Raw genomic sequence first — 17,814 nt, forward strand, 5'->3', positions numbered from 1 at the left:
AACGTTTTGAGCGTGTCATGTATAGGGACTTGGTTTTTCGTTTAGTGTCATGTTGGTTTAGCCATAAGTGTTGGCTCATATGGATGTGATATTCATTTTGTATAAGCTATTGATGTTGGGTAATATTGATTATTATTAAATGCATTTGATGAGAATTCTCACAGATGTGTTTGTTGTATGGTTTGTGTTGATAAGTAGGAGATATTGTATGTGATAGGAAATAGCTTGGAAATGATGTATAGATGCCTAGGTATTGGCTGATATGGTCATGTGTTTATGTGGTATTGGTATTGTTTGATGTTTTTGCAGGTGGGTGTAAGTAAGGGTGACAAAAAGGCTTGGTAAATAGCCTTATTTTTGTCCACATGGGTAGACACACGGGCGTGTGTCTAGACCGTATGTGACACACGGTCTGCCTTATGGACTTGTAGTCAGGTCGTGTGTCCTTTGCACCTAAATTTGGCAAAACAAAATGCCTAGTAGTAACTATACGGACGGAGACACGACCGTGTGTCTCAATCGTGTGGAGGACACGGCATAGCACACGGACGTGTGCCTTGGCCGTGTGCCCCTCGAAGGTTAATGATGTCAGAAACAAAATGTTAAGGTTTTTGTACACGGGTTGAGACAGGGGCATGTCATGGCCGTGTGACGGACATAGGCCATGGGCATGGGCATGTGTCAGGCCATGTGAAAACCCCTGTAAGTTCAAATTGAGAAATAAATCCGTACAGGCTAGGGACACGGGTGTGTCCCGATATGTTCAGGCTGTGTGAACTACATGGGCCTTCAACATGGCCATGTTAAGAGGACACACAGGCGTGTCGCCCTTCCACATGGGCATGTGCCCCTGTTTGCATTGAAATTTTTTCAAAGCTTCTAAAATGTTTAGTTTATTCCCGAACCATTTCCAAAGCATGATTTGGGCCTCATAGGTCCATATTAAGGAAGTTAAGAGGAAGTTTGGAAGTTTTAAAATTTTAGCGAAATTTTATGACTCGAAAATGTTTGTATACATGTGTTTAAGTTCAGCAATGTCTCGTACCCTGTCCCGACGTAGGATGTGGGTAAGGGATGTTACACGAGTTTGCTTAAAGATCACAAGTCTACTTTTGGTGTTTGCTTGTATCTTGGTGAAAATATTATTGGCTGTCATTAAAGATACAAAGTGTTGTCTTTCATTCAACTTCGGAGGCGGAATATCGAAGCTTAGCAAATATTGTTTTGGAGTTAACTTGGTATCGTATGCTATTAAATGAGATTTGAGTCAAACTTTGAGGAGTGCTAGTTGTTTAATGTGATAATTCCAGCGCCTTGTCCTTAGCTGCAAATCTTATGTTCTATGATTGAGTTAAACATGTGGAGCTTGATATACATTTTGTTCGAGAAAAGGTGTTAAGTGGTCAATTGCAAGTAAATCATGTTCCAGGGTGTGATCAAATTACTAATGCATTGACTAAACTATTAACTGTTGGAGCTTTTACCCGGTATATAGAGATCGTTTGAATATTGTGTTTGCAAGTTCTTTTCAAAGAAAACCTAAAGGGGGAATATTAGATAAATAACTATATAACAGAAATAGATGAAGCCTAGTTATAGTCTATTAAGTTCTTGATTAGCTTGTGTTTAAATACTCTTAGATCTTGTGTTGAAGATAAGAATAAAAATATACTTGTTTGTTAAATTTCTATTACATTCTATCACTCCTCAAGTATAAAGATCTCACCTTTGTAACTAAATACTAGAACACTTACCTTTAAATCCCCCTAAGAATTTAGATTGTAAACGCTACACTTCAATTGCACTCATACGATCAATTCCACAATAAACAAATATAGTGCTCTCAATATGCTCTCATACATAACCTATACAAGCCTCAAAAAATATATATGAGTTTAGGCTACTAGCACACTAGTGATTGAATGCAAAGAAACTTCTTGGAATTAAAAGCTACAAATAACAAAGATAATATAGTAATAGTCTCATAAAACACAATTTGATAGAGCTTCAATCTTTTAGAAAAACACCAACTTAATCCAAACAAATTTCCATAATTCAAGGATTGTATCCAATCTTCAAGGGTAACAGATTAGTTTGCATATATGGACTTTTATATCTTCGAAATATCTACTAAGTTAATATCCTAAAGATTTTTTTTCAATAAATTGACAACGCCAAATATGATGAGTGCTACTCCACTATTGCAGTGATAGCTGGTAATAGACACTACCCAGTCGCACTTAGAATGTTGCCTTAACAACTTGTCTTGTTTGTTATTTAATTTCTTAGGATGGAAAACATTATAGCAGAATCTTAGCACAAATACACAGTAATAAAAATATTTAAGTATATTAATTTAAATAAAATAAATCACAAGATCGAAACATGAATAACAAGTAAAATATTATTTAAAATAAATGTTTACTATAACAGGTTAGAAATCGATTCAGAGTTAAGGCCTATTGAACACAGTCTCCTTAAGACAGATTCGACTGCTCCTTTTGCATTGGAGAAACCCCGGACAATTGTCTCTTAGGATACAACAACTAGATGAACACCAAAATAGCGCAGCTGTGTGATCAACGAACTAAGCTTGCCTTCTTTCTATCACAGGAAAATAGTTTTTAGGAGAGAAAATTTTTTAGAGGAAATTATCAGAATTCAGTGTTTCTTTGTTCTAATTATTTTTGGTATAAAAAGAGATTATTAGAAACTTTGACTAATTTGAAATTATAATGTCATGAATTAATGTTATTAAATCCAAATTAACGTTTGAATTAAAAGACATTAACACTGACCTTGTAATTCTAAATTTGAATCCGCTGTTGAGGAAAAGAAATAAAATGCATTGGGCCTAAAAATGCCCGTAATCCTAAAAGGGCCCAACAAAGTTCCAAATAGACTTGGATTTGCACCCCCTTGCACACAAGAGAAAACATTAGTTTAGTCATTCAATAATTATTAAGTTGGTTTACATATATATACAAGTCCCACACTTGATTCCCAATCAATGTGGGACTAATGCTTTTCATTTTCCTCACCATAATTCACAAGTAGCTTACTTTGAGCATCAATTTTTTATTTACCACTCAACCATTTTGATCATATGATATCCCGTTGTAAAGGTCTTATGGGGTAGAATAAAAAATCATTTTTTTATGATTCAAAACTCCTCATTTACCAATCGAAAATATACATCAAAGATTTCAAAAAGAAAAATCATATTTTTCCAACAAACATAAGATTGTACCTTCTTGTTCATATGTAGAGGTTCAAACATAAAAGTTGAATTGGAATTTTAGTAGACTAACTAAATTTGTTTCAAAAGAAAATTGAGAAACGAAAAATCGATTAAAAAACAATAAAATTAGGTTTTAATTAATTTATTCTTTGGATTTTGAGAATATAATTTTTCCTGATATTTTATTTTTTAATATTTAAGTTTTTTTTTTAAAAAAAATTCTTGATGATTTAAGCATCCGATTCAATTGAAAATCGAATGTAGAACCAACCGTGATCCCCGGTGAAAGCTCTTAAGCTGCTTCAAAGAGTAAGCTTCCTAGCCATGGAAATTGACGGATGAAGTAGGAATCTTTAGTCCAAATTTCAATTGCATGGCAATTGAAGTTTGGATGCGACCATCGAATACGGGTAACTATTAAGGTTTTATAACTTAAGTGGAACATGGATATCAAATATGAATACTCTAAATTGCATCAACACACTACAGGAGAATAGGGCTTTAGCGGCGTTTTATCAAAAAACGCCGCAAAAATTTTAAAATACAGAGCAATAGCGGCGTTTTTGGTAAAAACACCGCTAAAAACAGAGCAACAGCGGCGTTTTTTACTAAAACGCCGCTAAAAACAGAGCATTAGCGGCGCTTTTGGTAAAACGCCGCTAAAAACCAGAGCATTAGCGGCGCTTTTGGTAAAACGCCGTTAAAAACCAGAGCACTAGCGGCGCTTTTGGTAAAACGCCGCTAAAAACCAAGCATTAGCGGCGCTTTTAGTAAAACGCCGCTAAAAGTCATATAACCCCTAAACCCAAAAAAACCATAAACACTAATCTATAACCCCTAAAATAATAATTATTAAAATTATGGTTATACAATATATTAAATATTTTCTTATATAATCGTAAAAGAGATAGTATTGAATTTAAAATATTGAATTAATTATCATTACAGTTTAAGGTTTATGGTTTAAGATATATGGTTTAGGGTTTAAGCAGGTTTATGAGTTAACTATGGTTTAAGATATACGGTTTAGGGTTTAAGGTTTAAGAGTTAACTAGTATTTGAAGGTTTATGATGTGGGTTTAGAGATTATGATTTAGGGTTTAAAGGTTAGGGTTGAAGTTTAAAATTGGACAATTATTAACTTCTTAAAAGATAATTTCCTTTCCAGATTCTTACCTGGGATGCTATTAAGAAAGGGTGATTTTGATTGTGGCAAGCTTAAATATTAATTAGCATTTGTTGAACTATGTATAATTTCCAACTTTATATAACATAGAAATATCTTACAGAGTGGACATTATAACTAGAGTGTTCCAATAGAGAAATTGTTTTATTAAAGTTATGTAACTTTGTATAAATAATAATGCTATTGTGTATTTTTATCTGTTTTTTTTTGTTTAAAGATATTTAGATTAAATAGAATGTCTCAAATATGTCTTAGGATTCGGCCAAGTATGTCTTAGGATTTATGGTTTAGGGTTTAAAGATTAGGAGTTTAAGGTTTAAATTAATTATAGTGTTTTTAATTTATATGATAAATATTTTCTTATATAATTATAAAAGAGATAATATTAATTTTAAAATATTGAATTAATTATCATTATAGTTTAGGGTTTATAGTTTAGGGTGTATAGTTTAGGGTTTAATTTTTAGTGTTTAGGGATAAATATGGGGATCAGGGTGCAATTGTATATATAAATTTTAATTTGATCTAGTTCTTGTAAATTATTAACACAACTATTGATATAACATCATTTTATATTTATATTGCATACATAAATATTTATATTTATTCAATATAAAAATATATTGATGTATTTATTTTTTAAAATGTCTATGATTAAATCAAAAATAAAAACTTAAAGATTTAATATTTAAAAATTTAGTCTATATTTCAGTTAAAAAGTTTAATATTCAAAATAAAAAAAATTAAAAAAAATGATAATCTCAATATAAAAATTTTGAAAGAAAAAAATAGAAAAAAAATATGTTAAAAATGAAAAAAATTAAAATTAAGAAATATTGGCGTTTTTGAATAAAATGCCACAAAAGTTGAGCTAAAAAAATTAAAATTAAGAAATAGTGGCGTTTTTTTAGAAAACGCCGGGCCATTATTTTTTTATAAAAAAACACAAAATACCGCTCCTTAACCAAATCCCTCAAATTTCTTTTTTCCTTCTACTCTCAAAATTTGCCCCCAAATTTCCTTTTTCCTTTTCATTTCACTGCACTAAATTCACCCACCATAGCTACTTCTTTTCTCTCGATCTGTTAAGGTTTTTGGAGAAACAAATGGAAGTTGAAGAGAAGGAGAACGAGGAAGAAGCTCTCACATTTAGAAGATGAAAATCATGTTCTACGACAAAAAGCATTGACCCCATCCCCGAAAAGCAACCGTTCTAACTTTTTAAAGTCATTTTCAGATGTAAGTGCTTGTATGTTTTGTCTTTGATGGCTTATTGGTGCGTTAACCATTGTGTTTGTTTTTCCAGTCTGACAGGCATTCTTTGTTCAATTTCTTCTTTATTTTCTTATTAAATGCAGTGAGGAATTTAGGGGTATTTTCAAGAAGGAAAATCCTAATGTGAAGGCTGTATCAGCTGTAAGTGAATTAGTACCCCTTTGAGCATGATATTGGATGCATGTTTTGTAAATGACTTTGGGGGTTGTTTCTTTGAACTTCTTTGCTTGAAGGTTGGTAAAGCTGCGGAAGAGATGTGGAAATCCATGTCTGAGGAAGTAAGTGCTGGAAATCTTTTTATATGGATAGCAATGTGTTCTAGTTTTCGATGGGCATTGATTTTTGAATGACAGAAATTCTGTGTGGCTTACTGTTCTGAATTTATGCATATGCATTATCATTATGATTTTAATGCTTGTATTTATAAAGGAAAAAGCCCCTTATGAGGTCAAATCTGGACAAAGGAAGGTTGAGTATGAAAAACAAATGAAAGCCTACAACAAAAAACAGGTAAACGAAGTTCAAGGTTATTTCTTTTATTTCGAGTAATAATTTGCTTGACTTAGCTACTTTAACCCCCCCTTTTTATTTTGACAATCATAATTTGTAGGAAAATTCTGCTAATGGCATCGGAGATGATCACGAGGGTGAGGAGGATGAAGAGGATGAGGCTAGTGAAGAGGTAATTTCATTTTAATCATTAGGACTTTACTCGACCCGTGATTAGGTCTAAATTTGTTTATGTTGTTTTTCTGTTTTATATTTATGATGCTTTACTACTTCAGAAAGGACAACATCTGAAACACGAGGAGGACGATGATGAGGAAGAAGAAGACGATGAAGAAGAGGAGGATTGAAATAGTATGCTTACTTATCCACCAGAAGGTTGATTTTGTTTGGTTTATAATATATTCTTTGTTACTTCATCATATTGCATTGTTAAACCAGTTTCGACATGCCTGTGTTGAATTTTCCAGTTGACGCACTGCAAGCTATTCGGCGTAAGCTCAAAGATCCAAGAAAAAATCTAAGGAACTGGAGAAAAGGAGATCCTTGCGTTTCGAACTGGACCGGAGTAATCTGCACCATGCCTCAACCTGATGGCTTTTTGCATATTCAAGAACTGTATGTATTTTCATGTATTCATTGGTTGCCATCATTATTTTGTTTAAAATGAGTGATACGTTGTAATGTTTTGGGCAGGCGGATGCTAAACTTGAATCTTACTGGAAAGCTTGCTCCTAAACTTGGCCAGCTATCTAATTTGACTGTACTGTAAGTGGTGCCAATGTTTTGGAGACTTCAGATATTTACTCAAGTTCGCCAAATTCTTGCCTTACCATCAATGACTCCTTACTTGGTGCAGGAATTTTATGTGGAATCACAATATTACAGGAAGTATACCTAAGGAGATAGGCAATATAAAATCATTGAAGTTCCTGTAAGCAAACTCATATTCAGAAGCTAACAAAAGCAAGTTTCAAGTAAATGAATGCAGAAACCTTATAAGATTAGTGATCATGGTTGCAGGCTTTTAAGTGGGAATCAGCTTACAGGACCTTTGGCCGACAAGCTCGGTTTTCTTCCTAACTTCTTGATGTTTCAGGTGGATTTGAATCAGATAACAGGTTCACTACCCAAATCTTTTGTCAACCTCATCAGCTGCAAGCACTTGTGAGTAAATAATACTACTAAATTAAATTTAAATGCTTTTTATGTTATGAAGTAATGCATTAATATAATAATTTTTCTATGCATTTTGTTAACTGCAGTCACATGAACAACAACTCAATCAGTGGGCAGATTCCGTCAGAGCTCAGCAGCATGCCTGCACTTATACATTTGTAAGCTCAGTACTAATTCCATTGTCACAAATTCCGGGCTGTTATGGATGAATCACCTTAATATAGCTTATATCCATGATGGATGTGCAGTCTGCTGGACAACAATAACTTAATGGGGAATCTACCACCAGAGTTTTCACAGATGCCTAAATTGAGAATACTGTAAGTTTACCGTTAGTTAATATCTTGAATTGGATGGAATTTTGATTACATCTCATACTAGTATTTGTTTGTATTGCAGCCAACTTGATAATAACAATTTTGGTGGAACAGAGATTCCGGCTTCTTATGGCAACATGTCCAACCTAGTGAAATTGTCAGCTTCTTTCCCTTTCTCTATTGACTATCAGTTTATTCAAAGGGAAAAAGGATATAAATATTTATTTCTGATAGACAGATTCATGTGATACTTTTTCTTTGAAATAGTATTGTTCATGGTCATTGAACTTTGTTGTTACTGCATGGCCTGCACTATTTATTTCTGATGCTGTAACTCGTTTCAATGGCTTCCAAGCTGTCAAAGAAAGAAAAGGTGATTGAGGGTTATATTGTCTTGTTGTTCCATGATGTGTTTTTTATGTACTTACTGTATTACAGGAAAAATGGTGCATAATGCAGGATAAATGGATTAATGGTGATTTTAGATATATATATAGTTTTCTAGTCTCACCATGGTGATTTGCATGGATATGTTTGTAGGAATCATCTAAATATGGGAATTGGAGCAAGGAAGTGAAGCATGAAGATGATTCTGATGTTCTCATTGAATGCCGAAACGTGTACAAATCATTTGGAGAAAAGCACATCTAGCGAGGTGTGAGCTTCAAGGTTATATTTTTTTTTTTGCTTTTATGTTTTCTTTTATTCTAGAGGTACTTGGGGGACTATATGAGGGTCATTTCAAGTTATTAGTCACCTTCAAACTCCCCAATTGAATATTCTCTTTTCATTAGTGTTTTGGGGTTTCGACATTCTTTAGAACAATATTAAAGGATTGAAGCTAAGGCTGCATGCCGTCATTGATTCTTAAAGGCCAGTTTTCTGGTTGTTTGGTTCTAAATTTGATTAGTTTGGTCTGTTTCCTCTCCTGTACCATCTTCCCTTCTTTCAGCCTCATAGTTTTTATTATTAATGTCCTCTTTCATTGGTGTATAAAGCGATGACATGATTACAATAATTGGTTTTAATCTATGATGCTCAGACTTGAGATGCTTGGCTGAGTAATTCTATGACAGCTTGATACTGGCAAGAATTTTGGATCTGTGTCAAACATGGTTGATGGCTGGATATATTGACAACTCATTGGCTGCCTTGCTGGTAGTCTAGTAGGTGTAATGGTCCTTGGTTATCTAGATCCTTGTTGTCTATCAATCATGGTTGGTATGCACTCAACGTTTGACATGAAAAACTGGAAATTTGGTCCACTTCAAATTTGATGTTCTGATAGCATGTGTTTTCTGATATCAACAAGAAGGATAGAGAGTAAAAGAATGTCATATAATATGCCACCTTGGTTCAGGATTGTACCTAGTTCTATATTGAACCGAAGCTCTTCTTTATCAGTCCATCTCAAATCAGACTGGACAAATTGTGTCTAATGATGTATACTTTGAATTTAGTGAGGAGTGGAAATTTAGAATCTCTGATTGTGTATTTGATCGGTGGTTAAATAGGTGATGTGTCGGTCATGCATGATGTATCATGGATATCTGTAAACAATTTAGATGTTTTGTTGTTTTTATTAATAAACAAGATGCTGTATTTGGACTTCTTGTTAGTAAAAGACTTGCTGTATTTTATTTATATCTTTATATTTAATCTAATTTTTATTATTTATTTTAGTTTTGATTCTATATTTTTATTTTTATTTTAATATTTAATAACTTGAGTTCTAAGTTTTGTTATTAATTTATTATTTTAAATTCTAAATTTGAATTCATCAAATTTTATATTTAGTTTTAAAGTTAAAATTTTCATACAAAATTTAATTTGATAATGAATTTTAATAGAAAATTTTTATATTTATATCATGGATATTATTCTCCTCAATATTTTGATAATGAATTTTAATTTTTCATGACCTTTATAATATTTTATAATATATATATATTTTTAAAATTTTATGACCTTTAGCGGCGTTTGTGGGAAAAGCGCCGCTAAAGGCCATGACCTTTATAAAAAAGGCCGAAACTTTGTGGCGCCATCTATAGCGGCGTTTTTTGTGGCGTTTGTAAAAGCGCTGCAAAGAGTTTTAGCGGCGCCTAAAAGCGCCGCTAAAGGCCTAAAAAAACGCCGCTAAAAGTCAATTTTGCTGTAGTGACACTTTTAAAAAAATGAAAATTCAAATCAACATAGAATTGAAGGTTACAATTTTAAACTTACTGCACAGCAAAAATGAAGGGAAGCTCCCAACTTGAAGACAAAATTCAAATGTTGCAGTGCTTTTGGAACAGGGAGATGATAAAACCAAAACATCTCTACTTACAACATTCCATAATCAAGGCAGCTCCTTTAGGTGCAAGTAAATTATGAGTACTGAGTATGAATTAGTTTCATGAAATCAACTTTCTTTAATCTAAAATTGCTTGGGGTTCTATTTTTTAACCCCTTGGCTTGAAATTTCAATATGATTATTTTCAGTGACTCAAATTAAGTTAATAATCATATTGAAAATAAAATGGATTTGATTCGAGTTAATGATATAAATATATATATCTATATAATGCATGTAATTTTGGTTTGTTCAAATATTAAATTCGAATACAAGGCATTTAGACATTACCTCTTAAATATTTTCAGAAAAAAAAATTCCGACAAAATAACTTTAAACAGAAAATGTGAGCCCAGGATTGAAGACAAAAGATTACCTAAAATCCCCCCAAAAAAGAAATGCAAATTGCAAAGAAACACTGATGAAGAAATAGATATGGTCCCCTGCCCTCGTAAAACATTCCTAAAGTTTTTAACATTGAGTAACATGCAGGTCGGTCGGATTTCTTGGAGACAAATGCTGTTCCAATAATAGTAATTTACCCTATACAGCCTGCCTAACCTAATTTTGTTAAAATTTGAAATTCTAAAAGGCTAGGAATATTTATGAACGATATAATTTGTTATGATAATTAAGTTGATAAACAAGTTCAATAATTTTTTCTTCTTTCCATAATTCTTTTCCATCACCATCATATTTTTTTTTTCTAACTTTCCTGTATATAAATTGTTTCGATGATTAAGTTGATAAACATGATTTATATAAAAGAACCTATTTATAAAAAGTTATAAAATATAAAATAAAGATGTGATTTAATGAAAAATATGGACTTTCATAACTATATTATATTCATCGAATTATTTAACTGTTTTATTAATGCTCTATTAATTTACATTATGTATATCATATTTTAAGTAAATTATAGATTGTTATAATTATTTGGCGTAAAATAGTTAAATCTACCTTTGATTATTATTATTATTATAATAACAACGGTACTACTTATACTAAAACTCAACCCATATATTTATTAAAAATATAAAAAGAATAATTAATTTCAGACCATCATAAGCTGATTTTTCCAGCGTGAATTACATAAGCATATACACACAAATATCTACACATTATCTTTTATTATCTATAAAATCCTTATTCAATGAGAAAATATATGTATCATATATATGTACAGCATTTGGGATGGAGTAGCCGACCTCCGGCAAGGCGTTGCAGTGCTTTAAACGAGAGAGTGGGCCTGCTAAGCTAAGAGTGTTGGTAGGTTTATCCTATTTCCATAGCCATATGCCTTAAAAACAAATTCAATTAAAGGCATGAATCCACTAAAATACTATATCAATCTCCAAAAAAGAAGTCTTTCTTAGAGTTCTAAATCATTTCTAGGGCATATATGTCAGTGGCGTAACAATATATATGTTTCTTTAACTCACTAAAACTCTAGATAAGAAACTTGAATGACCTACCTCTAATGCTAATTTTTATTTAATTCATTTCAAAATACTTGATAACAGCACTAAGCTGAATTATAAATCAAGGACAATGAAACAATAGTTAAATACATTTTTTTATTATTAACTTAAAAAGTTGGAAAGCTCCTTTTCCTTTGGTCTTCTCTTCTCTTCTGGGTTTTGGCTTTGCTGTATTAATTGAAGAAACCAGGAAAAAAGAAAGGGGCTCTTGTATTTTTCTCATAAAGCATTCAGCTATCCAATGAAGCACTTCAAATTGTCTATGCAGTGACTATATATTGTATTAGTAAACAGAAACTTTTGGTACGGAATTTTGGGATTCCTTTTCTATTTCGACTCAAACTCATACATGTTTAATTAGTTCAGATATTTCAAGCTCTTTGAACTAATTAGTTCAGATATTTCAAGCAGTTTGAACTATTGGAAGTCATCATTATACAGTGAATATTCTTCCTTTGTTGTTGCTTTAGATATTATTTTTCTTTAAAAATGGAGAAAAAGCCCATGCTTTCTCAACTTTTCTTCTCCCCTCTCTAGACTTTTCTTTATCATTATAACAGTCTTGCATCAATATATTCTTTATTAATTACTTGTACTTGCTTATAGTAGCTTGAGACTTGAGAGCATTTCCTTATAGTATTGACTTGATGTCATTGCAACAAATAAAGCTTTGAATGGTATGCTTTTTGTGGTTCTGGTAATAGGGTTTTTTTGGGGTTGGTTGAAGTAAAAAATGGGATTGGGCTGAGAAATAATATATAATAATCCCATATATGTTACGGGTTTTTGTTTTTTTGGAGGGAAAGTGCCATGTGTAAGCTCAGATATGTGCACATGATTTCTATCATTTTCAAGCTTTTGAGGCTGTAAATCAATAGAGGGAAAACAGTAGCAAGCAAGAAAACCATAATCTTTTTGTTTATATTCAACTTGCTTCCTCTTTGCAAACCACTTCTGGTATTACTAATTTACTTCCCCCAGTAGCAAGCAAAAAAAAAAAAAAAAAAAGGCGAAACTGGCAAGTTGGTTTCCTTCTTGCCTTTTTGGTACTACTACTATTTGTTTGAATTGGTGTGATCATAAGTATGTATGTCCTAAAAAACCCCTTTTCCTTTCCTGGTTATGTTTCTTTTAGATCCATGAAAGTCTTTTCTTCTTTTGGATTAGCGCCTTTTGCCAGAAATCAGCAGAAAAGTGAAAGTTTAAGATACTGACAAGCCCTGTAGAATAATGCCCTTCATTCTCACTTGCAATCTAACACTGAAAATCTAGTTCAAATTTATCAATACATCAATATATGCTCATTGTCATTGTCTTTTCAGCCTTTTTCATATCTTCATTTCCCAGTAGGTAGTTGTATAATCTTTTTACTCAGCTTCAATAGTCTATTTGATCTCACTTGCATTTCTTTTTCCTCGTAAGTTGTTTCTGTCAGCTTATAATTACATATCAGATCCCTTTTTTCTAGTCCATGGCTACTCCTTTGTTTGATCTCTTAAAGAACCCAGTAGTGTCATGGATTGTTGTTGCTCCACCTCTCGCATTTGCAACATTTATTATCTTGGGGTCCTTATCCATCGTCTTCACATCAGCAGCCTTGATTTTGTCAACCTTTCTGTTCGTATTTTGTAAGAGGAAGCCTAAGTTAGTGGAGATATCAGCCAAAGAAGAGATTCAGAAATTGGTTCATGGAACCTCACCTCAAATGGAACATATTTTGGCATCAAAACAACACCATGAAGCCTTAGAAGGCGGAAGTGGTTCATATCAGATTCATGGCTACTTACTCAGATCACCAGATGTCGTATCTGAAAAAGAGTCCACAACAGAAGATTCTGGAGAGGAGTGGCCGTTTCGAGACAGCACGGATCGAACCCCCGATATCTCCAATGACGGGTCGATATCCGATGAGGATAGCCTCATTGAAATCTCCCTTCCTGAAGGACATTATGTTAGTCGCAAAGAAGAAGAGCCTGCTAAGTATATTAGGCATCAGAAACTGACAGATTCAAAGCCTGAATGCATTTTCCAGCAACGGAGTCTAATGGAGCTATTAGCAGAACTCAATGACATGAATGAAGAAGACAACCTGATTGAGATTGACATCTCCATGGGATCCATCAAATGTTCAAGTTTTGAGATTGAAGCTTAAAAAGATCATCATCTTTTGCATACTTCCTCTAATGTGGATCAAGTATTTTTTGATCCACACATGGATTTGGTGTAACTTTTACAAATTCAGAAAATCTAAGCTGCCAGTGTGCCACATTTAAGTTCTAATATTATTTTGAACTTTGAAGCTTCTGCTCCTAATTAAGCTTTGGATACCCCCATAAAGCACTTATACCAAAAGAGACCTTTAATTTCTCTTATCGAAAGAATCACACGCCATTGCCAATTTGATGGACCTCCACTTATCTTCTTTTTTTCTTTTTTTACAATAAATCATCATCTTAAACATTTTCGTGGGTCCCTGGAGATAACTAATTTGCTGAAACCGGCCCATTATATATGTTCGTTATAAGGCTATTCAGAAGCCGCTGCTTCATGTTTTCTTTTGATCTGCTATCCTTGGTCTCCTTGTAGAGTAACTACAGTTCGAAATTTTCATCCGGACTAGGTGTAGGTACAATACAAACATGCCTTTTTTTTTTAGTTTAATCGTCTATTTGGAAGATCCATGTTTGAATATATATTCAACGTGGTCTTTTACTCCAACATTTTTATATTTCTGTTCGATTTTGTTACGCAACTCATCGAGCAATAAGCTAACAAAAGCCCTCACTGGACTAGGCCTTAATAGTCGCGGTTTGGACCAAAATATCCAACTGAAATTCATATAGAGTGAGCGTTTAATCGAATGAAAAAAATTTGCATTAATCGAGTTGATAAATTCTGTTTTATCATCCTAATTCAATTCGAAATTTTCTCGAATCAAATCGAGTGAGATGAAATTTTCTCGAATCAAATCGAATATATTTGATTGAGTTAAATTAAAAAAATGATTTTGGGTTATTGTAGCTACTGTCATCCATCGTTATCAAATTTGCACACCATAATCAAATTTGTTATTAACTTTCATCCCTCATAATTTATTTATTAATATTTTACATACGGGTTAACTTCTTTTCTTGCTTAGTTGCTTAAATCATCTTTTCATTCTTGCCATTATGTATTTTGAAATTAAAAAAATATATTAAATGTAAAAAATGTGATTTTTTTAAAAATAAAATGTGAAATTGATATTAACAAAAAATGTTAACACGAATATTTGTATGGCATCATCAATAATTCAAATTTAACAGAAATTGATAAAGTTTCAACATAATTAAATAATTAAATAGTATAAACTGTGAAATTCAATTCTATAATATAAATAGTACACATAAATTCGAAAAAAAAAAGTTTTTGGGTTTGAGCAAAGTAAAAGTTTTGAGGGAAAGCAAAAGAAAAAAAGTTTTAGGGGTTTGGGAGGAAGTAAAAATTTTGTGGAAAAGTAAAAGGAAAAAGGTTTTGAGGGTTTAAGTGAAGTGGAAGTTTTGAGAGGAAAATGAAAAGGAAAAAAATTTGGGGTTTGGGAGAAGTAAATTTTTTTGGGAAAGAAAGAGGGTTTGAGGGGGAGGAAAAGTTTGATATTTGATTTGTTTGAATTATTTGAATTATTTGAATTCGAAAATTCAATTCGATTTGAAAAAAATTCAAGTTGATTCGATTAAATCGATTAATTCAATTCGAATAATTTAAAATTCGATTTTCTTTCAAAAATTTCAAATCCAATCGAACTTTACTTACATTTGTACTTATAATATGATACTAACAGATACAATTTCTGTTTAATTAAATGAAATGCTTTTACATGCACATATATTTTAAAAAATAATAATATATGCTGGACGCTCATATTTAATATGTTTTTTAATAAAATAGAGTTTGAATTATAAAGATATTATTTTTTTGGTCAATAATAGTAAAGATTTCTTTATAGCTAGATATATGCTGAAAGCGATGATGAACATTAACGAAGGCTCTTGGAATACAAGTTTTTAAATTAAAAATGTGTGTTTTTTTCGGTACATCATAAAGTGTAATTAGTAACATTCCAAAATAAAATAAAATGTAAATAGTGAGGTCAATTATTGTTAGGAGTGATTGCTTAATAAGTATTAGATGGGCTTTTTTATAAAAATCACGTTAAAAATTTAATTAATTATAAAAATGATTTATTTTTTTGATTATATATGTAAATGACTTGAAATTTATGATAAAAATTGGTGGAGTGAAAGAGTTTGGTGCCACCAACATATCACGCCAGCAAACAAAAAAAATTATTTTTTTGGTGGAACCATATAGAATGATGTCACTTGTATAAATATTAAGAAAATATTGCTATTTTTGAAAAATTGGAGGGGCCCTGAAAAAATAATCCTTTTTTCGTGGAGTCAAATAGTTTGGCTCCACCACTTTTGTTATGTGTCCGTGCTTTTTTTTTTTAATTTAAAACTATAAAAAATGTTTTCTTATTGGTGGAGCCATTCTAAATGGTGTCACCACTTTATTACCAAATTTTTTAATTTTTTAATTTAAAATTTTTAAAAATAATATTTTTCTGGTGGAGTTATTTTCTTTGGCATGACCAAATTAGTATATGTAACTCCTACTGCCAGATCTATATGAGTTGAGGGAATTTTTTTTTACTTATATTTTGTTAGAGGATGAATGATACAGAGATGAGGAGCATTTTTATTGTATTTGTGTTTATGTTTATTTAGTAAATTTTTTAGTTTGAATGTATGTTTTGTTTAATGATAATCCGGTAGAGCTCCTGTAACAGTCCGATTTAGACCCTATTTAGAACAGTAGTTTCGGGACTACGAATCCGAGTCAGAAAAATATTTAAAAATTATTTTCTATGTTTATTACGTGTGAATTTATATGTGTTAATTTTTCGTGTTTTAATTTTACTGTTTGGATGCCGATTTAGTAGAAAGGGCTTAATCGCGTAAAGTGAAAAATTGATAGTTAAATGTGAGAGTGCTTAATTGAATTTGTCTTTATAATATGATGCATTATAATGCAATTAGACCGTAGTTAAAATGGATGGACGGTTTTGGTATTAAAAATCATGGTTTTATATTAATTTTGAAAGGGTAATTTAGTAATATGTTAATAATGTTATAATAATAAAACATAAAATAAAGTTGCATGCATTCATTTTTATTCTTCAAAAGCCGAAAATACCAAAAGAAAAGGAAAAAGAAAAAGAAAGCTATATTCGGCCATTAGCAAGCTTGATTCAAGGTTAGTTTTAGCTCGATTTTTGATAATTTTTACGTTTTCGATATCGTTGATATGTTATCTATCAAGCCCATGTCTCAATTTTTGAATTTGATGATGATTTTGTATTTTTCCATTGTTGAAAGCTTGTGATTTTTGTTGTTTGATGCTGGAAAATAAAAGATATGTGATAGATTAACATATTTTGTATTTGAATTTTTTGATGATTTCGAGTAATTAGGACTAAATTGCAAAAATAATAAATTGAGGGACTAAAATGTGAAATAAATGAAATATATGGACTTTTATAAGGAAGATGAATATTCGGCCTAAGCATGGTATAATGAAATTTTGCATATTTTGTGTTTTGTGCAATAGGGACTAATTTGTGAAAAGTGTGAATGTCAAGGGCAAAATGGTAATTTTCCCATTTATGTGCTTTCGGATGAAATTGAATGAATTTATGTTTGAATAAGTTTAATTTGAATATGTTTAAATCAAAAACCAAAGAAATCAAATTTGGATCGAGGGAAAACCAAAGTTGACTAATAATTGTCTCGTTTCGAATTTTGTTGTCCAAGGTAAGTTTATAAGCAAATAAATGTTATTAAATTTCAATATTGTGATCTATACATAATTGTAATAATTAGTAATAAATTATGAATTGGCATTGAGTAATGAAAAAAGAAAAAATGTAATTATAGTATGATTTGTGAGTTATATGATCTTATAATATGGTTTTATAATGGTATATTCGATCATGTAATAAATTAGTTAGGTTGGTTTATAAGGATTTGATGATGTATATTACAAATGTTATATTGAAGATTTATCAATTAGCAAAATGTTTATTTATTAATTATTTGTTTTAAATAGGAGAAATTTTTGGCTTGAATTATGATAAATGAGATAGTATATTTTTGAGTTGGCTAATATTCTAGTAACAAAAAAATATTTATGTTTGATGATTAAGTTTTGGTATTTGAAGTGATGATATGAATTACACATGTTAAAATGTT

At 31.4% G+C, this 17,814-nt stretch overlaps 2 protein-coding genes across 18 annotated transcripts; both read left to right on the forward strand.

Moving 5' to 3' along the window:
• Positions 1 to 5,394: 5,394 nt before the first annotated feature.
• Positions 5,395 to 9,199, forward strand: LOC107898820 (probable LRR receptor-like serine/threonine-protein kinase At5g37450). Of its 17 annotated transcripts, none has more exons than XR_005930705.1 (15): positions 5,395 to 5,666; positions 5,786 to 5,843; positions 5,936 to 5,980; positions 6,132 to 6,212; positions 6,313 to 6,384; positions 6,488 to 6,587; positions 6,680 to 6,827; positions 6,906 to 6,977; positions 7,069 to 7,143; positions 7,233 to 7,376; positions 7,475 to 7,546; positions 7,637 to 7,708; positions 7,788 to 7,862; positions 8,246 to 8,374; positions 8,748 to 9,199. XR_005930705.1 is itself a non-coding variant. In XM_041118059.1 (14 exons), exons 6-14 carry the CDS (start codon positions 6,566 to 6,568, stop codon positions 8,280 to 8,282), a joined length of 717 nt encoding a protein of 238 aa, XP_040973993.1. In that variant the 5' UTR covers positions 5,395 to 5,666; positions 5,786 to 5,843; positions 5,936 to 5,980; positions 6,132 to 6,212; positions 6,313 to 6,384; positions 6,488 to 6,565; the 3' UTR covers positions 8,283 to 9,199. The 17 variants fall into 17 exon arrangements, 8 of the variants coding, with proteins under 8 accessions (XP_040973993.1, XP_040973991.1, XP_016679950.2 ...); XR_005930700.1 differs by lacking the exon at positions 6,488 to 6,587 and adding an exon at positions 8,061 to 8,078 and having other exon boundaries at positions 6,313 to 6,349; XR_005930701.1 differs by lacking the exon at positions 6,488 to 6,587 and adding an exon at positions 8,061 to 8,078 and having other exon boundaries at positions 6,313 to 6,349; positions 8,246 to 8,360.
• Positions 9,200 to 12,992: 3,793 nt separating this feature from the next.
• On the forward strand, positions 12,993 to 13,673 carry LOC107905671 (uncharacterized). Its single transcript, XM_016832374.2, has one exon. The coding sequence runs from the start codon at positions 12,993 to 12,995 to the stop codon at positions 13,671 to 13,673; it is 681 nt and encodes a 226-aa protein (XP_016687863.1).
• The last annotated feature ends 4,141 nt before the right edge of the window (positions 13,674 to 17,814 follow it).

Source organism: Gossypium hirsutum, chromosome A07, assembly GCF_007990345.1.
Source record: "Gossypium hirsutum isolate 1008001.06 chromosome A07, Gossypium_hirsutum_v2.1, whole genome shotgun sequence".
Lineage (NCBI taxonomy): Eukaryota > Viridiplantae > Streptophyta > Magnoliopsida > Malvales > Malvaceae > Gossypium > Gossypium hirsutum.